The following is a 20,569-nucleotide window of genomic DNA, read 5'->3' on the forward strand; positions in this document are numbered from 1 at the left end:
GACCATCACGTGGCACCACTGACATGGTCTTTGCTGCCCGTCAGATGCAAGAAAAGTGCAGAGAACAGCGTCGTGACCTGTACTTGGCTTTCATCGACCTAACCAAGGCCTTCAACTTGGTCAGCAGGGAAGCCCTCTGGTGGACCCTCAGCCGTTTTGGCTGCTTACCAAAATTCATCGCCATTGTGAGGCAACTCCATGATGGCATGAACGGCAGTGTCCTGCACAATGGCACCCAGTCTGAGTTCTTCCCCCATCCAAATGGGGGTTAAACAAGGGTGTGTACTGGTACCAACTCTCTTTTCCATTTTCTTGGCTGCCTTCCTTACTCGTGCCAGTGCCAATTTAGCCACCTGGGTAAACATCGAGTATCGGATGAAGGGTCTTTTCAACATAAAACGACTCCAGGCAGGAACAAAAGTGTTGGCAGCTTCCATTACTGAACTATGCTGACGACCTCACCCTTGTTGCTCACACTGAACACCTACGCAGATGCGTATGCACACTTCGGCCTTGAGGTGAATGCACGTAAGACTCAGATTCTCTTTCAGCCTGCCCTTGGTTCAGTCACACCTCCACCATCCATCCAGCTTAACGGTACTACCCTCTCCAATGTTAACCCACTTTCAGTATTTCAGCTCCCACCTGTCCACCACCGAGGACATCGATGAAGAGATTCATCATCAGATCAGATGTGCATCTTAAGCCTTTGGCAGACTCCAAAACTGTGTCTTCAGCTGTAGGGAGCTGAAATTATCTACAAAGTTACACGTATATCGCTGCTGCCGGTGGGTGTGTGGGTGTGTTTACAGTGAGAGGACATCACTAAAGTTCACATTGTACTGTACTCTGTTTTAGTGACTGAAGGGCTATCGCACTGATTCCCCAACCCGACAATGGATGATTTGACATTGCATCAGACCAGTAATATGAGACCACTAATCCCCCACCTCACTTCCACATGCAAATGAGAGAAAAGTTTATATACAATGGGCAGACCTGATATTGCATCAGGTCAGGTCAGTAACCACACCTCCATCACAGTTACATATTGTATTCAGGATATCGGACAGTGTGCTCCAACTGTAGGCTCAAGATGACAGCAGTAATATACATTATTTTCTTTATTCATAACTAACATTATTTTCTTTATTCATAACTAGCAGAAACGCGCTCATTCGCTAGGCCACGGTAGGACGCCACCCCCCGGGAGGCTCCACATTGTCTCACTGTTCAGTCCCCATAACTTCTTCTTTCATCAATAGTTCATTAACGGTGTATGTAAGTTCTACCGTGTTTTTCACTACAACAGTACAGCAAAGTATATTTTTTTAGCATTAAACTGTTATTATTTTATTGTCTAATTATCACTACATATAACACCACCCATCATCACTACATATAACATCATCCATCATCACTACAAATAACAGCATCCATCATCACTACATATAACAGCATCCATCATCACTACATATAACAGCATCCATCATCACTACATATAACAGCATCCATCATCACTACATATAACAGCATCCATCATCACTACATATAACACCATCCATCATCACTACATATAACACCATCCATCATCACTACATATAACACCATCCATCATCACTACATATAACACCACCCATCATCACTACATATAACAGCATCCATCATCACTACATATAACAGCATCCATCATCACTACATATAACAGCATCCATCATCACTACATATAACACCATCCATCATCACTACATATAACACCATCCATCATCACTACATATAACACCATCCATCATCACTACATATAACACCATCCATCATCACTACAGATCGGTAAAGTAGTTTCCGAGGTTCTCGTGCGGACACACCACAAACAGACAGACTTCTTTGTTTTATATAGATAGATATATTGTACAAGTACCTGTACAGTAGTGTTTGCATAAATAAATACTGTACAGCTCTTGTGTTTGTCCGTGTGAGATGCATAACTTAGACTTGGGAAAGCTTTCCCCAGTAGAGGGAAGAACATTCTACTGTCGTGGTTGTGAAACAGCTTCATCTTGAGGTGTCTCACACGCCCGTATCATAAAGATTTTTAGTTTTTAAATTTATTTATTTTACCAAATGTTAAGATAAATTATTCTTGAATATTTTTGGAAAAAAAAAATTGTCACTTCTTTCTTGGAGTTGATTTTATAGACTCTGGTATCAACATTTTGTGTTGAATTATTTTCTTTAAGGCTTTCTTATTGAAAAAGTCTTGTAGAAAATTTAATCAGGGTCATTATGGTATGAAATTCATTTTTCTAACACAATTATAGCAGATGCTGTGAATAAAAGTTCTGCACTTTTTGCTAGCTATATACTCCTATATACTGTATATTTGCTACTTAGCTTTCATCTTTTTTAAGGATATCTTCAGGGCATAAGACCCACAAAGCTCCCATCCTGACAATGAGTGATCTGACATTGCATGAGACCATCCCACCCCACCACCTCCTGACATTGATCAAGTCAGGTAGGTAATAAGAGACCCACAATTCCCCTACCACACCTTCACAATTGCAATATTTCTTATTTTTTTTTTCATAAAAGAATTGAGTCCCCATCCTCATTATTGTGTTTTTGTGACTGAGGTGAACAGTGTAACTTGGAAAATGTCTGCTCACCATCTTTAGGGCCAAGACAAAGGCTACACCTACAGTCCAACTCTTCAAACTCCCCAAAGTCTCTGTGGGACTCAGGTTAATGTCTCATCTCCACCTTAAGAGTCTCCTTAGCCTCGAAGGGGACATGTGATGATGAACAGACTTGTTCTTAATGATAAGGTGAATGTTGTTTAATTGTGTCATAGTGCTGGTAGTATTCTAAGATTTATTTTTTCTTTTCTTTTCGGTGAGACATGTGGGTGTCCGACTGGCCAGGAACCTATCCCATTGAACCCCATGTTATAATAAACCTGATTTACAATATTTCGACCTGTGATGGGGCTTTGAGGAACCTAACCCCATCGTTGATAGAGGTTTACCAGTCCTGTGCCTTACTCATGGAAAAAGATTTATGCAGTACAGTATTTCTTCTAAACCATTATACCACTAGATGTTATCAATTCAACTATCTTATGCCAAAATACAGCAAAACCAAGTTATATAATTATACAGTATTGTTTATTTAAATTATCTAAACAATGTACAGGTTGTACCTCTCTAGTCCGGCAACCTCAAGACCTGACCGGTGCCGGACCATGGAAATTCACCCTTTTCCTGGATAGATAGTGACTTGTGCTTATGCTTGGAAGCACTAGCACCACTTTCTCTGCATCATGGTCTCTTTGAAGACATATTGAAGGGTTAAATGTCGTATAGTAGCTTCTCAAATTTCGCGAGTTTTTAATTCTTAACGTATTTTATTGGAACACACAAAAAAATAAATAAATAAAAATTTTGACGGCGGAAACTTGAATTTCGACGGGTTTGAACGGCCCGCCAACGTGCAGACGACGTGCATAATCGTGTAAACAGCGTCATTTCTCTTATGTACAAAAGATTCATTATTGTTTATTACTGAATGTCTTTTTTATTGAATTAATGTTTATGTGTGCAAAATGAGCAATACAATTCATTAATAATACGTAGAATATTAAAACACACGAGGAAATGACACAGCATTGTTTTCGTTGATTACAAAACCAGTGACTGACTGGTTCTACATATAAAACTGAAGAAAATAAGACCTTGGTTGTAGCTGTAGTAAAATTAATATGGTTGTTTTAAGTAATGTTATTTAATGTTAATAAATGGAACAATAGAAGTAGCTAACGATAATGGTAAAGAAAAAAGAGAGATCGCGTATGTAAGTGCGTGCGCACACGTGAAAACATATCGTCATTACTTTACATAAGAATATGAAAGCAACACTTATTTACTGTTCATATATATTTTAATTAATGTTTCTGAATTTGTTTTTATTGAATTAATGTTTGTGTGTGCAAAATTAACAATACAATTTATTAATAAACGTGGAATATTGAGGAGACGAGACGGCTGCCGGCATTGTTTATGTTAAAGCTTACAAAACCAGTGACTGATTGGTTCTACATATAAAACTGAAGAAAATAAGACCCTGATTGTAGCTGTAGTAAAATTAATGTAAAAAAATTAATATGGTTGTTTGAAGTACCTGTAATGTTATTTAATGTTAATAAATGGAACAATATAAGTAGCTAACCATTAATGGTAAAAAAAAAGTGAGACTGCGCGTATGTAAGTGCGCACATGTGAAAACATATCGTCATTACTCTACATAAGAATATGAAAGCAACACTTATTTACTGCTCATATATATTGAAGGGTTAAATGTTGTACTCTGGAGAGAGAGAGAGAGAGAGAGAGAGAGAGAGAGAGAGAGAGAGAGAGAGAGAGAGAGAGAGAGAGAGAGAGAGAGGAGAGAGAGAGAGAGAGAGAGAGAGAGAGAGAGAGAGAGAGAGAGAGAGAGAGAGAGAGAGAGAGAGAGAGAGAGAGAGAGAGAGAGAGAGAGAGAGAGAGAGAGAGAGAGAGAGAGAGAGAGAGAGAGAGAGAGAGAGAGAGAGAGAGAGAGAGAGAGAGAGAGGAGAGAGAGAGAGAGAGAGAGAGAGAGAGAGAGAGAGAGAGAGAGAGAGAGAGAGAGAGAGAGAGAGAGAGAGAGAGAGAGAGAGAGAGAGGGAGAGAGAGAGAGAGAGAGAGAGAGAGAGAGAGAGGGAGAGAGAGAGAGAGAGAGAGAGAGAGAGAGAGAGAGAGAGAGAGAGAGAGAGAGAGAGAGAGAGAGAGAGAGAGAGAGAGAGAGAGAGAGAGGAGAGAGAGAGAGAGAGAGAGAGAGAGAGAGAGAGAGAGAGAGAGAGAGAGAGAGAGAGAGAGAGAGAGAGAGAGAGAGAGAGAGAGAGAGAGAGAGAGAGAGAGAGAGAGAGAGAGAGAGAGAGAGAGAGAGAGAGAGAGAGAGAGAGAGAGAGAGAGAGAGAGAGAGAGAGAGAGAGAGAGAGAGAGAGAGAGAGAGAGAGAGAGAGAGAGAGAGAGAGAGAGAGAGAGAGAGAGAGAGAGAGAGAGAGAGAGAGAGAGAGAGAGAGAGAGAGAGAGAGAGAGAGAGAGAGAGAGAGAGAGAGAGAGAGAGAGAGAGAGAGAGAGAGAGAGAGAGAGAGAGAGAGAGAGAGAGAGAGAGAGAGAGAGAGAGAGAGAGAGAGAGAGAGAGAGAGAGAGAGAGAGAGAGAGAGAGAGAGAGAGAGAGAGAGAGAGAGAGAGAGAGAGAGAGAGAGAGAGAGAGAGAGAGAGAGAGAGAGAGAGAGAGAGAGAGAGAGAGAGAGAGAGAGAGAGAGAGAGAGAGAGAGAGAGAGAGAGAGAGAGAGAGAGAGAGAGAGAGAGAGAGAGAGAGAGAGAGAGAGAGAGAGAGAGAGAGAGAGAGAGAGAGAGAGAGAGAGAGAGAGAGAGAGAGAGAGAGAGAGAGAGAGAGAGAGAGAGAGAGAGAGAGAGAGAGAGAGAGAGAGAGAGAGAGAGAGAGAGAGAGAGAGAGAGAGAGAGAGAGAGAGAGAGAGAGAGAGAGAGAGAGAGAGAGAGAGAGAGAGAGAGAGAGAGCAGCCGAACTGCTGGATGTAAAGAAACCTTAATTTCCCGCGCTTTGTTGTTGTTTTTTACAGATTAGGCCACCCGGCATAGGTCACCAACTCAACATTGGAGCCTGAGGGGCAAAAATTTAATACTCCTTAATAATAATAATAATAATTCAGATAAGTAAGTTAAAAAAAAAAAAAACCTTCCTATCTACCTAGTGGACAAACTAAAATCGTTCCGGACCACGGGAGTTTCCGGACCACAGAATGCCGGACTAGAGAGATACAACCTGTACTGTATCTGATTTCTTGTCAAAAGGATTTTTTTTTTAATAATGAAGAATTAATTTATTTATGTATAACTTCAAGAACATTACATGTACAGGAGCAAATATACTGTAAATTCAGCACAAAGATCTGCAGTACATGTTCCTATCAGCCAATATATATTATCTTACTTCATCCCTACATTTACATGGGAGAGCGAGAGACAAACAAACAAACAGGAAAGAGACACCTACCTGTAATAAGGGCCACCAAGAGGTAGAAGAAAGAGTAGATGGCTGAGGTGATGTGACACAGAATGTAGGTGGGCTGTGAAGAGAGAGACAAGCCCAGCAGTTCCTTATCCCTGCCTCTCACAGCTTCCAGACCCCAGTGACTATTCCACTCTGCCAGACGACCCAAGACCTTGATTGCTTCAATGCTGTCTGAAGGTTTCTGTAAAGACATTGTCATCATCATCATATTACATGCAGTGATGTTGACATATAGGGCACATCAGGCAAGAAAGAGCCAAGTGACAAAGGAAAATGCAATTAAAAGTTTAAAGGAAATTTTTAAAGTTATATTGGTATAAAAAAACACATATCTCAAGCCATTTCGTCACTTGTCTCGTTCTCCCTCGCAGTGCCTCGTGTACACTGGTGCAATACTGTTGTAGAGAGGCAACAACTTTTAATCAGCCTTGTTAGCCTCTTCCCACTATGGTACTATACAGGGAGCTGGACTCATTACACTCTCTCTCTCTCTGTATGTTATGTCCATATTCATTCCTTAGAGGTAAACTGTAATAAAGATAAGCACACGAGTACAGTAGTCCCTCGACAACCGCTGGAGTTAAGTTCCTGGAAAAATCCTGTGGCTGGTAAATCCACGGCTGGTAAGACTAAAATAGGGGATTAGGTTCCATGGCCGCAGATAACACTCGTCAAAGCTTAACTAAGTTGCCCGTTCTTTCTCAAAACAATACCTGCATTGTACATTTCATTGAATTTGAGTCAAATACATATAAAATAGCTTAATATAATTTAATAGTACTATAAATTTAATAGAAAAGGGGTTATTTACCTTCATGGTGGATGAGGATGATGTGGAGGGAGAGGTGGTTGTTATAATGAAGAGGGGGACACCAGCCACACCAGCCCTTATCGTAGCCTCACTTTTCTTAACCGTATGACTTGAGGATTTGTTTACCCCTATGGCGCATGTCACTGGCGCAATGCTTTCGCCACGCGCTAGTCTATCGAGGCCTTCAACTTTCTTTTCTAGAGCCATTACGTTCCTTGTCCTCTTCACTTTCTTCTCGTCTTTATAACTAACATTCAATGCAAGCTTAGGGGCCACAGTCAAAGGAAATATCAATGTTATTACTGTAGAAAACACGTAATAAATATTCAGTCTATGGAGCATAAAATATGTCGGCATGGTGTAATGGCATAGAGTAAAAGCCTTGGATACATGAAATCCATGGTTGGCGACGGACTACTGTACTGTACTGTACACTGCCTCTTATCCGGACTAATTGGGGGGCAGGCCTGTTCAGCTTGGCCAAAATTCTGGGTTGGTCAGAGGTCCATATTGTCCATATTACAGGGTGGAAAAATTCCAGGGGGGAGGAGGGTGAATTTTCAACTCAAGCTGCCTAGCCTAGACTTAACACTCACAGAGTTTTTATGTGTCATTTAAAATGTGTTTTTTTAGCTGCTTGGGGTTTTAGTGATCCTCAGTAGTGCTGTTTTGCCTTTACAGGAATACAGGCGTAACCTAATAACCAACACATATAGGGCCCGTGAAAAGTCATTGGTTAATGAATCAACAGTTATCGAAGCAATTAATCCCATAAGAATATAACAAATGCAGGATGTTAGGGACCAGCCCCCAACTCCCATCTACCCTTGATATATCTCTGTACTGCACACTATCAAGCAAGAATATAAAGCAGACACATAAAACAAGCAATAATAAGCCTTAAATAAGGAATGTGTAAAGCATAAATTGAGACAGTTATTTACTTGTGTTGAGGATGGTAGAGACGGCCTAGGGTGGTACGTTCAAGTCTCTATCACTCTTTGCTGGTCCATCACCACTCTTATTAAGCCTTATTACATCACATTGTGAGGAACTATCATTGGGACATTTAAGAATGACTGCATAACACATTAACACACAAAGTCGGAAATGACGGAAAAACACGAAGTCAGAGAGCAGAGGGGTGGGAATGAGTCAGAGGCAGCACACAAGGCCCTCTCGTGGCAAAAATTAGCACCACGCCACAGCCCACCAAATTCAAAACAGCTCTACTGCTCCTCTCCCGATCGTCAGACCTCCAGGGTACCAACAAAACTTGCGGGGCATTTCCCCCATATGTTATCGTCGGTTATTGGGGCGTCGGTTTTCGGGATATACCTGTACCTCAATATTTGCAAACCCGCTTATCTGCAATTGATATTTTAACATCCCCCCATTTGATATTCACAAAGCATACCCGGCTTATTAACAAATGAAAAATTATGATACCCTACAGTAATATTTCAAATTGGGTGGGCTAGCCGCAGCTCATATGCTGACATGAGGCCAGCTTTACACACAAGGTTTTTAATTCACACGTGTTGCGAGTGTTTGGACTCGTAAATTTAGAAAACAGTGTAGATTCTTTCTTTTTTTTTCCCCCTAGAGCTCTTAATATGCAAGCGGGTTAACACTAACCGGGGTACAGTATTACTTTACTACAATATACAGGCAACACTAGAAGCCTTGGGTAATGAGAAGTATATATTGAATATGTGAAGAAGCTTGCCAGCTGGGAACACACCCCCTCCCCCCCTCCTATTTACATTAATTCCTAAGGGGAAATTGCCCCAATATTCAGTTCATTAATCAAAATGACTTTTAAGAATGTATTCCTTGCAATAACTGGGTATTCCTGTATTTGTTTTAGAGGCCATAATAATACAGCAGGGTAGCACACAAAACCCCCCCTAAGCCAGAGCTCGTCCGACTTAAGGGGGTTTCCGACTTACAGAAGTCCTACTTAGAGGGGTACCAGATGAGCTTTGCATAAAGTGAAGAATAAGAAACAATGATAAATATAATACTGTACTGAAGCTACAGTGGTAATACACACTGACTCTCATTCCATTATAGGAGATACTCTTTCTACAAAAAAATAAATACAAATCCTACACTCAACCCTTGATGAGCACTTACGTTATCCTAAATTCCCGCTGCTATACTTTAACTGGTGCGAACGCTGCCTCTGTCAGCTGATGCTACACTCGTGCTCGCTTGTGAGTTGTTGGTAATATCCACACCTCCACACTTTTGTTCACTTGGAAATTCCACATTGTCTCTAACATCTCTACAGTACAGTATAATAGTGCCACAAGGAGAGCTCAATAGTGTTTACATTATCCACTCTGTATCAGTATTTATCTGGCTAAATAAATTGTTTCAATATCACTTTCCTTTAGTGTAGAGTTGTGAGCCATAGTTTCTGGCCACCCTGGTAGGAGTAGTCTAAGTCAAGGGGTGTTTCTGGAAGACGGTTCACCGTGTTGAACATGTGGCAACGCATGCACTAACAGACAAGAGTACAGAGTTTGAGAAGCTCAAATACCTATGATGACTTGGTTGAGTGATATGTCACCATTGCTTTTTCACCAACAGATCATTCAGTTAAACATAAACACAAACACCAATATCTACTGCTATAATGAACAGTATACAAATCTTTATTCATTGTAAATATCCTAGATATGACCTCCATGAGACTGGAAAGTTGGGAATACAGTACAGAATGCCCTTAAATTCACAACCTTGATTATTCGCGGATGACACCCTGGATGTACCCAAGAATGTCTAAGGGTAGTTTGGTTGCTGGCATTTGTGTGGTTGGGACAGGGAGCCATTCGTTCTAGAGACAGTAATTTATTTTACCTGTATTGTATGTGAGTGTGAGTGTGTGTGTGTGTGTGTGTGTGTGTGTGTGTGTGTGTGTGTGTGTGTGTGTGTGTAGATACACATACACAAAACACATACAAATAAATATTAATGGGAAAATCCTCACAAATAATCAGAAACAAGACAACAAAAATGTATTAAAATGTGAGTCTACCCTCAAGTCAACTCCGTGCTTTGTAATGAAAGTTATAACAAAGAACGGAGTTGACTTGAGGGTAGACCCTAACATTTTTAATACATTTTGTGTCTCGTTTGTGATTATTTGTGAGAGGATTTTCCCATTATTATTTATTTGTATGTTTTTTCGTAAGTGTCTATTTACACATACCGTATATACTCGTGTATAGTTCGAGTTTTTACGACCAAATTTTTAGGCAAAAAATTGGGGGTCGTCCTATACATGCGTAATAGTTTTGTTAGGTTGAACCCGTGCATGATGGGAAGGGCGAGGAGCAACTTTTAGCTTCAGACATGAAAAATATTTACCATTTACTGCCAGTAAACAATGGAAATGTAAAATATGTACCAATTAGGAATGAAAAGTTGTGCAGTTCCTTCAGCAGATGAAGCTCACCAACTTAAAATAGGCTAAATTACCTTACAACGTGCTTTCAGTAGTCTATGTTGAAGTTCTTAGCACAGGCTAACTTATCATATCATATACGGTATCACAGTTCTCGTTGATCTACAAAAAATACCGGTATTAAAAACCTTTTCGATATTTCACACTTAATATAATACCCGGTAATCTACTTCAACCTCCTATTGTTTACAACGACGCATCACGCACCACCAGCTGTATCAGCTAGACGGTACACGTGTTTTTCGAATCGTTTTCAGTTAAAAAACTGTTACATCACATGTATATTTTACCTTAACTGTGCCTGAATGAATATATTCTCGGAAATAAATAGTAGTTTTGCTGAAACGTGATGTATTTTAATGTAAAATAGGATAAAATACATGACGAAAACAAAAGATTTTACCTAACCTTCCGATGTTCAAGAGAAGTTACTCGTTTTTTTAATAGTTTTTGGTTAAAATATTGTTATATTACAATGGTATTCTATTCATACTGTGCTTGATATAATGCATTCACGGAAATGTAATATTTTTGCTGAAATGACGTACGTATTACAGTGGAAAGTGGGATAAAATCGTGACGAAAACAATGACTTTCGCTTTCTTTCGTTCAAAAGATGTTACCGTAATCGCTTTTCGAATGGTTTAGTTAAAAAACTGTTGTATTACAATAATATTCCCTCCTAATTGACTTGAATAAATACTTGAATGGAAATATACAATATTTTTGTTGAAACTACCCGCGTTTCAGTGTAAAGTGTCGTAATAATAAATGGTAAACAATTTGCCTTCAGCACTCGTGTTTCATGCACGGCGAGCCTCAGTTTATAGGACGTAGAGCGTTTTTACTGAAGGTTTTGTTGTTCCATTACCCCCAAAAACGTGGGTCGAACTATAAATGAGGAATATCGTAAATTAACGATTTCTTGGTCAAAAAATCAGGGTCGACCTATAAACGAGGGGGGGTTATAGACGAGTATATACGGTATATACAATACAGGTAAAAGAAATAATTATCCTAAGGGCAAACACAAAGGAAATATACATTTCCTTGCACACAAGTAAAAATTTACCCCCACCACCACCAGTCAGCAAATGTTATTCGTGGATTTGGCTATTCGCAGCCATTTTGAGAACCTAACCCCCGCGAATTTTAAGGGCATGCTGTATTGAGCATTTGGCTCATTCGAAGCAGCTTCTTGGTGTCTGGCAAAACACACATTGGACACAATCTGCCAGTAATACACAGTACAGTATACCAACTGGTGCTAGCAGAGGCAACAACTAGTGGAGATCTGGTGTGAGGAGTGTGCTGTATCAGGGCTTCTTGGATTATTATTCCCTGAGGAAGTACTAATGCATGCAACAGAAACAGTACAGACTACAGTGTGTATCTTTTCTTGGCACCCCGCACACCCCACCACATGGAGGGCCAGAGAACAGCTCACCACCGCATATTCTATGCACTCATCACCACATAGAAGGTAGAGGTGTAGGAGGGTACTTCTTAAAATGACCTACAGAGAATTGCACCATCCATAATGTTGGTCAAATACACATTCAAATCACCAGTGTTCAATAGTACTGAATATGGTAAAATAGACTACAGTACTGTCTACATATTGGCCACAAGGAGACATCATAAAGATACATAGCTAACCAAGAATCAGAATGGGCATCTGTGGAAATAAATCACCTTAAAGAAACTGAGCTACAGCAATATTAAACAAGTGTTTCTAATTTGAAGGAAATCAGATAAGACTTCACTCACATCACCCAAAAATTAGGAGAAACAGATATTGGAAAATATTGTACTTAAAACTCACTGGTACTGTTGTGATGGTGACAGTGTAAGAACCCACCTGTGATGAATCTTGCTGATGCAGCAGTGTTTCAACTTCAGCCACAGGTATATATCTCAATGGAGAGTCACCACACTGATATAGCCCAGTTTGACGGTGCAACGCAGGAAGCAGGACATCCTCCAGTTTACCCATGAGTGGTTGAACGGAGGCCATCTCTTGTACTGACAGGCAATTACTCTGAGGAAGGTTATGACATATTAATAAACTGCACTCTATTATAATTTTTAGCAAAAATATGTCACACACAATGTCATGCCAGAGAAAGTGAGAGAGAGAGAGACCACAGTAACGTATGAAGATAACAAGGTGGATACAGTAAAAACTTTCCTATGTCACAGTTAAGGCCAAAAGTAAGTTGACAGACTGACCTTAATGAAGAAAGACACAGCTGGAGCACCTGCTAGATGTGACTGACCCATTATAAGGTACAGTAATTCAAAAAGGAGAAGCCATATAGAGTGAGGCCACAGTCAATGGGTAAAGAAGGAAGAAGGGGACAGTGTACGAGAAAGAGCCTCTTTTGAACAAACTGCTACATGAATCAGATAAAGTGAGGTGACATTACCCTGACTAGCATTTTGACTTCTGCCTGCTTTTAACAATTAGCTTGGCATGATCATCACATAGGAGTCCCAAGCCAGCCTAGTAATTTGAGGTAAGAGTGATTGCATATTCTAAAATATCAAACAAGTCCAGTGCTGTAAGTGAGAGATTGTTGATCATCAGAATTATTCACACGATTATTAGTTACCCCTTCACACACTTTTGTTCTCTCACATGCAATATATTTCCAACAATAAATATTTGAGTAGCTACCTGGTAAAAAATGAAGGTCAGTAATCTGGGTGACTACAAATAACATAGGCAATAAACATAAAATACTATTACATAAGAGTAAGATATAAATAAGTCAGCACACTGGAGAATAAAAGGTATGATTTTTCGAAAGGCTTCAACCTTATAGACCACTCAATTATCGTCAGCCAGAGACTCTTCGAGTTGGGACTGCGACCCGCACTTCTCCGCTGGTTCTGCAGTTTCCTTAGTGACCGATCACAGAGAGTTGGTGGCCCCTCTGAGAAGCTTAGCGAGTGTAGCAGAACAACATGTGGTGAACCTCAGGGTACTCTGTGTGGACCCATTGCCTTCCTGACCATGAACAATGGTACTGCGAGACTCCCACAGACGCCTCAAGTGCGTCGACGATCATACCATCCACGAGGCATGCCCACTCGAAGAAGTAAGCACCACCAGCACCCTACAAATCCTGCAGGATCTCCAGGCCTGGGCCTCAGAAAGCAACATGGTCATCAACATATGAAAGTGCCAAGTTATGCACATACTGTATTTACCAGCAAGAAACTCCCTAATCTACCTGGAACTAACGATAGCCAATACCAACATCCCGGTAGTGAATATTTGTAAACTGTTGGGAGTCACCATCACCACGACCTCTCCTAACAAGACCATGTCAATAGTATCCCCACAAGAAGAGCCAAGCTTCTTTACATCCTCTACACCCTCAAAAAACTTAATGCGGCGCCACAAAAACTGATCAATGAATATGTCACATACGTCCGACCCATCTTGGAATACTGCTGCCCACTCTTCCACACCGGGCTCACACTACAGCAGGCGAAGCAGATAGAAGGGAATCAGCGTCGGGTAATGAAAATAGCAGTGGGTTGGGTCACTAGGTATCAAAATGTCTTTGACATGTTCAACCTGACTACATTGAGACAAAGGTGCGAGGACATGTGCCTGAAGTATGGTCGTGGTCTACTGGAAGAGCCACGACATCACGACCAGAGCCGCCCCGAGGGGGGAGTCGCCTGCCCAGGCCTCGCGCTTCCAGGGGCCTCACTCTCTCCTGATTAGTAATTATACAGTACAGGTCAAATGCAACACATAAACTAGTAAAAGAAGGCTGTGCTGATTGGAAGCATTTTAGTGAAAGACTAAATCTCTTGGTTCATGATATAAAAACTTTTTAAACCTTAACCAAATGGATGGAAGTGAAAAGAAGGTTGTGTTCAATGAATACCATATACACGAATGTTACAAGACTTGAATAAAGAAAAGGAAAAAAAGGCAATCAGTTCTAACATGTATTATAGCAGCTGTGCAGTAACTAGATGAGCACAACTCTACTTTGAACAAGTCATTGTGTTGGAAATTCTCACGACAATGACGAAGCCGAATTGTTTCCAGAGCTTCGAGACCAGTAAGTCCGCGCTTAACGTCGTCCCGCTTAACGTTGTTTCGGTGCTACGTCGCTAAACTGTAGAGACCAAAAATTCTTTCAACATTCCGGTGATCCGATACTACGTCGTTTTGCGTCATCACGGACTACTTTCTACGGCGCATCACCTGCTCTTGTCTGGCTGCGCTACGTTCTCTCGGCTCAGCGCGCTGCCCTCACTCGCGGAACGTCACAGCGTCCCCAAACGACACCAAGCCAGTCTTTGTTACGACTTAGTAATAAATAATAATAATAATAATAATAATAATAATAATTTACGGTTTATTGAAAAGTACTGCAGCCCGAAGGCTGAAAATATACATTGGACATAAATGACTTAGTACATACATTGGTGGTTTAACAACAGCCTTCATTAGAGAAAGGTAAAGGAACATAAGATGAACATACAGGTTAATGTAGGTATTGAACAGCAAACATGTAGTGTAGTAACCCCCTCCCAGATGGTGTTATGAAGGACCTGACGTGGTGTAGTAGTTCCCTCCCAGATGGTGTTGTGAGGGACCTCGCATGGTGTAGTAACTCACTCACAGATGGTGTTATGAGGGACCTGACGTGGTGTAGTAATTCCCTCACAGATGGTGTTATGAGGGACCTCGCGTGGTGTAGTAACTCCCTCACAGATGGTGTTATGAGGGACCTGACGTGGTGTAGAAATTCCCTCACAGATGGTGTTACGAGAGGCATCACATGGTGTAGTAATTCCCTCACAGACGGTGTTATGAGGGGCCTCACATGGTGTAGTAATTCCCTCACAGATGGTGTTATGAGGGGCATCACATGGTGTAGTAATTCCCTCACAGATGGTCTTATGAGGGGCCTGGCATGGTGTAGAAATTCCCTCACAGATGGTGTTATGAGGGGCATCACATGGTGTAGTAATTCCCTCACAGATGGTGTTATGAGGGGCATCACATGGTGTAGTAATTCCCTCACAGATGGTGTTATGAGGGACCTCTGTTCAACATTGGTTCCATTCCTTTCCTAAATGAAATTGTAACTTCTGGCGAGAACTTGTTGATATTCCGGTGGGGAGGAGGGTTCAGGGGAGGAAGTTGGTATGGGTCAACTTAAAAGTTGACCTGGCTGCTCCCAGAGGAGTGCCAGGTACGTCTTGACCCTTCGGTGTGCTTTAGTGATTTTGCTCTAAAACTGTACTCTAGCCATTTAAAATGGCTTCTAAGCACCCATCAAGTGCTAGTGATGCTAGTGTAGTGAAGAGGCAACATAAAAACATTACCCTGGCTACGAAAATGGATGTATTAGCCCGTTTTGAAAAAGGGGAACGTGCTGTGGACATACCCGCTGTGCTAGGTCTAACCCCCACAAATGTGCATACTATCCGGACCAACGCTGACAAGATTAAGGTTAGTGCTGGAATAAATGCTGGCTATGTGGATGGAGGACCAGAATCAACGCAATGTGCCTGTAAGCCTTATGGTTATCCAGCATAAGGCCAGATCCTTGTTTGACAACTTAAAGGCAGACGAGGATGAAGGATCGAAGGAAGAGACCTTTATAGCCAGCTGAGGATGGTGTCGTTATAACTTCCACAACATTAAGATGACTGGTGAAGCTGCCAGTTTAGATACAGATGCTGCCAAGACATTCCCGCCAGAATTCAAAGGGATTATCCAGGAAGGAGGCTACTCATCAAAGCAAGTCTTCAATGTGGATGAGACTGGTCTCTTTTGGAAGAGGATGCCTGAGAGGACTATATCTCCAAGGAGGAGAAAAGAGCGCCAGGTTTTAAAGCGGCAAAAGACAGCTTGACGCTGCTGCTTGGCATGAACGCTGCCGGTGAAGCTGAATCCTATGCTGATTTGTCGTGCTGCCAACCCACGGGCCCTGAAAGGTTACTCTAAGGATCACCTTCCAGTGAACTACGAGGCAAACAAGAAGGCATGAATAACTAGCGCCATATTTAGCCAGCGGTTAAACGTGTACGCCATCCGTGCACTGAAGGAATACTGTGCCAAGGAGAACCTTGACTTCAAAATTCTTCTGATCGTTGACAATGCTTCAGCTCATCCTCCCAATCTGGACGACTTGCATGACAGTGTAAAAGTTGTATTCCTGCCTCCCAACACGACAGCACTGATGCAGCCTATGGACCAAGGCGTCATCGCCGCATTCAAGGCGTATTATTTACACCGTACCATGGCCCAGCTGCTCAAGGCTACAGACGGAGAAAATAAACCAACGATCCGAGAATATTGGTGTGGCTTCAACATTCATCATGTGGCTTCAGCATTGGCAAGGCATGGGAAGAGGTTTCAGAAAGTTGCCTGAAAGATGTGTGGCATAAACTGTGGCCCGAGTGCGTCAAAAGTTTTACGGGATTCACGGACTTAGTCCAAGCAGTGAATGGAAATATCCTCAGCTTGGCTAGACAGGCAGGCTTTGATGAGCTGGAATCAGAGGATATTGAGGACGTCTGGCAGCCCATACAGAAGAGCTCACCAATGAAGATCTGCAACTGCTAACAGAACACAGTCCTGCTGAAGACGACGACGACGAAAAACCTCAACTAACGCTAACTACCAAGAGGATGGCAGAAGCGTTCAACATGATCCAGCAAGGTATGCAAATCCTTATAGATGACGACCCAAACAGAGAACGTAGCTCAAAGGTTCAACGCAGCAGTGATGACAGTCTTGGTTGTTACACAGAAATAAGAAGAAGAAGAGTAGCACCAAGCAGTCAATGCTGGATTCATTTTTCTGTCGCAGGACAACAGAAGCAGCTTCTTCACAAGGAGGAGCAAGCAGCGGCGGAGGAACCCCAATCAGAGCAGGAGGAGGAGGAGGAGCCAGCGACAGTCTCAGTGACTCACCACCCTCCTCCTCTGCTCCCACCATCCGCCTACTCCGCTCCCACCATCCGCCTACTCCGCTCCCACCATCCACCTACTCCGCCTCCTCCGCTTCACTACCCACCACACACTCGCTCTACCACCTCCGCCCATCGGTGAGTAACAATACAAACTTATTAGTTGTATATGTATGCACTATTTTCTATAGAAACGGCAATTATTTTCTGTATATATAATGTATTTCATGGGGCAATGGGAGGCTCAGGAACATAACTCCCGTATTTTATCTATTTCTTATGGGGAAAATTTATCCGCTTAACGTTGTTTCATATAACATCGCGTAATCAGGAACGTAACCCCCGACGTTAGGCGAGGACTTACTGTACCCCAAGAACTCATTCCCAAAGAAACAAAAAATGCACTTTAAGTCCTCCAGTTTCTAAACACTCTCAATGGTTCCTTCCCTATGTAAAAATAAAAAGCTCCTTTCACACTTAAATCATCCTCAGGGCGACACGACTCACTTCAGCCAGGCAGTCAACCAGCTGACTCACAGACATGTGGCTGCTGTGCTGTGTGTATGCCGTGACATCACAAAGGGGGGGAGCGCGGCCACACAGTTACAGGGGGCCCCCAATTTCCCAGATTTTTACTTTGCGGTTCTCGGTTATTCACAGATGACACCCTGGATGTACCTAAAAATGTCTGTGGGTAGTTTCAAAGTTGCCGGCATTTTCGCGGCTGGGATAGGGAGCCATTCATTCTAGAGACAGTAATTTCCTTTACCTGTATTGTAAATGTGTGTGTTTATGTGTGTAGACACAGTCCCCTAACGACCTCACGCTAGTTGCCATTACCCCCATACCCAGTCTACTCTGTGATGACTTTGTTTTTGAGTGGGCATTTGCTAGAATTTATCAGTCAATTGATCCACAGCAATTTGGCAATATGAGGACCTCCTCTACATCACACTACTCAGGTAGTTTTCTGGATTTCCTGCACAAAAACCTGCAGAAGCATAAGACATCACTGGCCATTGCCCTAGTTGACTTCAGGAAGGCTTTTGACCTTGTTGATCACTGCATTGTTATCAACAAGACCATTGCACAAGGGCTGCCCACCAACCTGGTCCCATGGTTCACTGATTTCTTGAGTGAGCGCCGTCAGGCAGTCAGGTACCAGGGTTCTGTCTCCACATTCCAACACCTCATCCTGATCAATGAAGCTCTATCGGACACTCCTCACAAGTGGAAGTACGTGGATGACTGCACTGTGGGGGTTACAGTGGACAAGACCGCACCAGACTACTCATCGCTACAAGGCACCCTGGACAGGCTACAGGCATGGACTAAGGAGAACAAGGTCACCGTCAACCACACCAAAACCGTAGTCATGCAAGCTCCAGCAGTCACAGTGGGTGCCCATCCTCTCCAGTTAGTGCAGTCTGCCAAACTCCTGGGTGTTACCATAGACCACAATCTGGACTGGAAGCGGAAGGCCCATGTAAATAACACAATCAAGGCAGCCTCATACCGACTCTACATGCTAGGACGACTTTGGTCACTTGGGACACCCACGCCAGAGCTGAGGACCATCTACAACGCCTTTATTCTCCCCAAACTCACGTATGCGTCACCAGCCTGGTCATCTTCTCTCAACTCTACCCAACGTCAGCTAGAGAAAGTACAGAAAAGGGCCTGCAGAATCATGCTCGGCGCAGAATACTCTGGCTACAACAACGCTCTCTCCACCCTGGAAATGCCATCCCTCAGTGACCTCCACCACCAAGCACTAGCAAGGTTTGGCAGTGGACTACTGCACCATCCTCGTCATCGCCACCACCTGCCACCGGCAGTCCCCCGCCCACCTCGCGTAGTCCGCCACTACAACAAAATTCAGCCCATAAGAGCCCGCACCGTCCCATCTATTGTTAAAATAATAAACAACTCCTGATTTATGTACTGTACAGCCCTGTAAATGTATTCAACGCATATTATATCATAATGTCTAAATCAAATGTAAGTTTGTATAACTTTCAGCCACCGGCTGCAACTCTATTAATAAACCGTTTATTATTATCATTATTAAAACACAAATGAATAACTAATAACTGGAAAATCCTCTCAAAAATAATCAGAAACAAGTCTACCCTCAAGTCCGGCTCTATTACAGTACAGTCGGCCCTTCACATACGCGGGTTTAGCATTCACGGATTCGCAAATACGCGGATTGCCCCACCAGAGGAATATTCTGTACATTGAAGTAATTGAAGCACATTCAAATCGCGCGCCATTCAACTCGCGCGCGGCAACGAACACGGGACACCGCCCGCTCCCGCAACCTCACACACAGGCATAGCTCTCCCTCACTCAGTCATTCTCGCTGTAACCACACTTGTGTTGACATCAGCATTGTAGTTGCAAAAATATTACATTTCCGTGAATGTATTATATCAAGCACAGTATGAATAGAATATCACTAATATAAGAGTATTTTAACCGAAAACTACTAAAAAAATGAGTAACATCTCTTGAACATCGGAAGGTTAGGTAAAGTCTCTTGTTTTCGTCATGTATTTTATCCTAATTTACATTGAAATACATCACGTTTCAGCAAAAGTACTATTTATTTCTGAGAATATGGAAATGAAATATTTTGCTGAAATGACGTACGTATTACAGTGGAAAGTGACAAAAGCAATGACTCGCTTTCTTTCGCTCAAAAGATGTTACCGTAATCGCTTTTCAAATGGTTTTCAGTTAAAAAACTGTTGTACTGTATTACAATAATATTCTGTCCTAATTCACTTGTGATGCAACAGTTTTTTAACTGAAAACCATTCGAAAAGCGATTACGGTAACATCTTTTGAACGAAAGAAAGCGAAAGTCATTGTTTTCGTCACGATTTTGTCCCACATTCCACTGTAATACTTACGTCATTTCAGCAAAAATATTTCATTTCTGTGAATGTAGTATATCAAGCACAGTATGAATATAATATCATTGTAATATAACAGTATTTTAACCAAAAACTATTAAAAAAATGAGTAACATCTCTTTAACATTGGAAGGTTAGGTGAAGTCTTTTGTTTTCGTCATGTATTTTATCCTATTTTACATTGAAATACATCACGTTTCAGCAAAATTACTATTTATTTCCAAGAATATATTCATTCAGGCACAGTTTAGGTAAAATATACGTGTGATGTAACATTTTTTTAATTGAAAACGAT

At 41.9% G+C, this 20,569-nt stretch overlaps 1 protein-coding gene across 3 annotated transcripts in view; it reads right to left on the bottom strand.

Annotated features, from left to right (window-relative positions):
* The window catches only part of LOC121868997, a 192,695-nt gene that overhangs the window by 98,231 nt on the left and 73,895 nt on the right, over positions 1-20,569 (bottom strand). For 2 of the 3 annotated variants that reach the window (XM_042370056.1, XM_042370057.1), the window contains exons 3-5: positions 12,259-12,438; positions 6,923-7,186; positions 6,094-6,292 (exon numbers count right to left, since the gene is read on the bottom strand). In XM_042370056.1, coding sequence (XP_042225990.1) covers positions 6,094-6,292; positions 6,923-7,186; positions 12,259-12,438 — 643 coding nt within the window. The remainder of the gene's footprint in view (positions 1-6,093; positions 6,293-6,922; positions 7,187-12,258; positions 12,439-20,569) is intronic. The other variant, XM_042370058.1, reaches the window with a different exon arrangement.

The sequence above is a fragment of the Homarus americanus genome, unplaced genomic scaffold, assembly GCF_018991925.1.
Source record: "Homarus americanus isolate GMGI-L3 unplaced genomic scaffold, GMGI_Hamer_2.0 scaffold24694, whole genome shotgun sequence".
Classification (NCBI taxonomy): Eukaryota; Metazoa; Arthropoda; class Malacostraca; order Decapoda; family Nephropidae; genus Homarus; species Homarus americanus.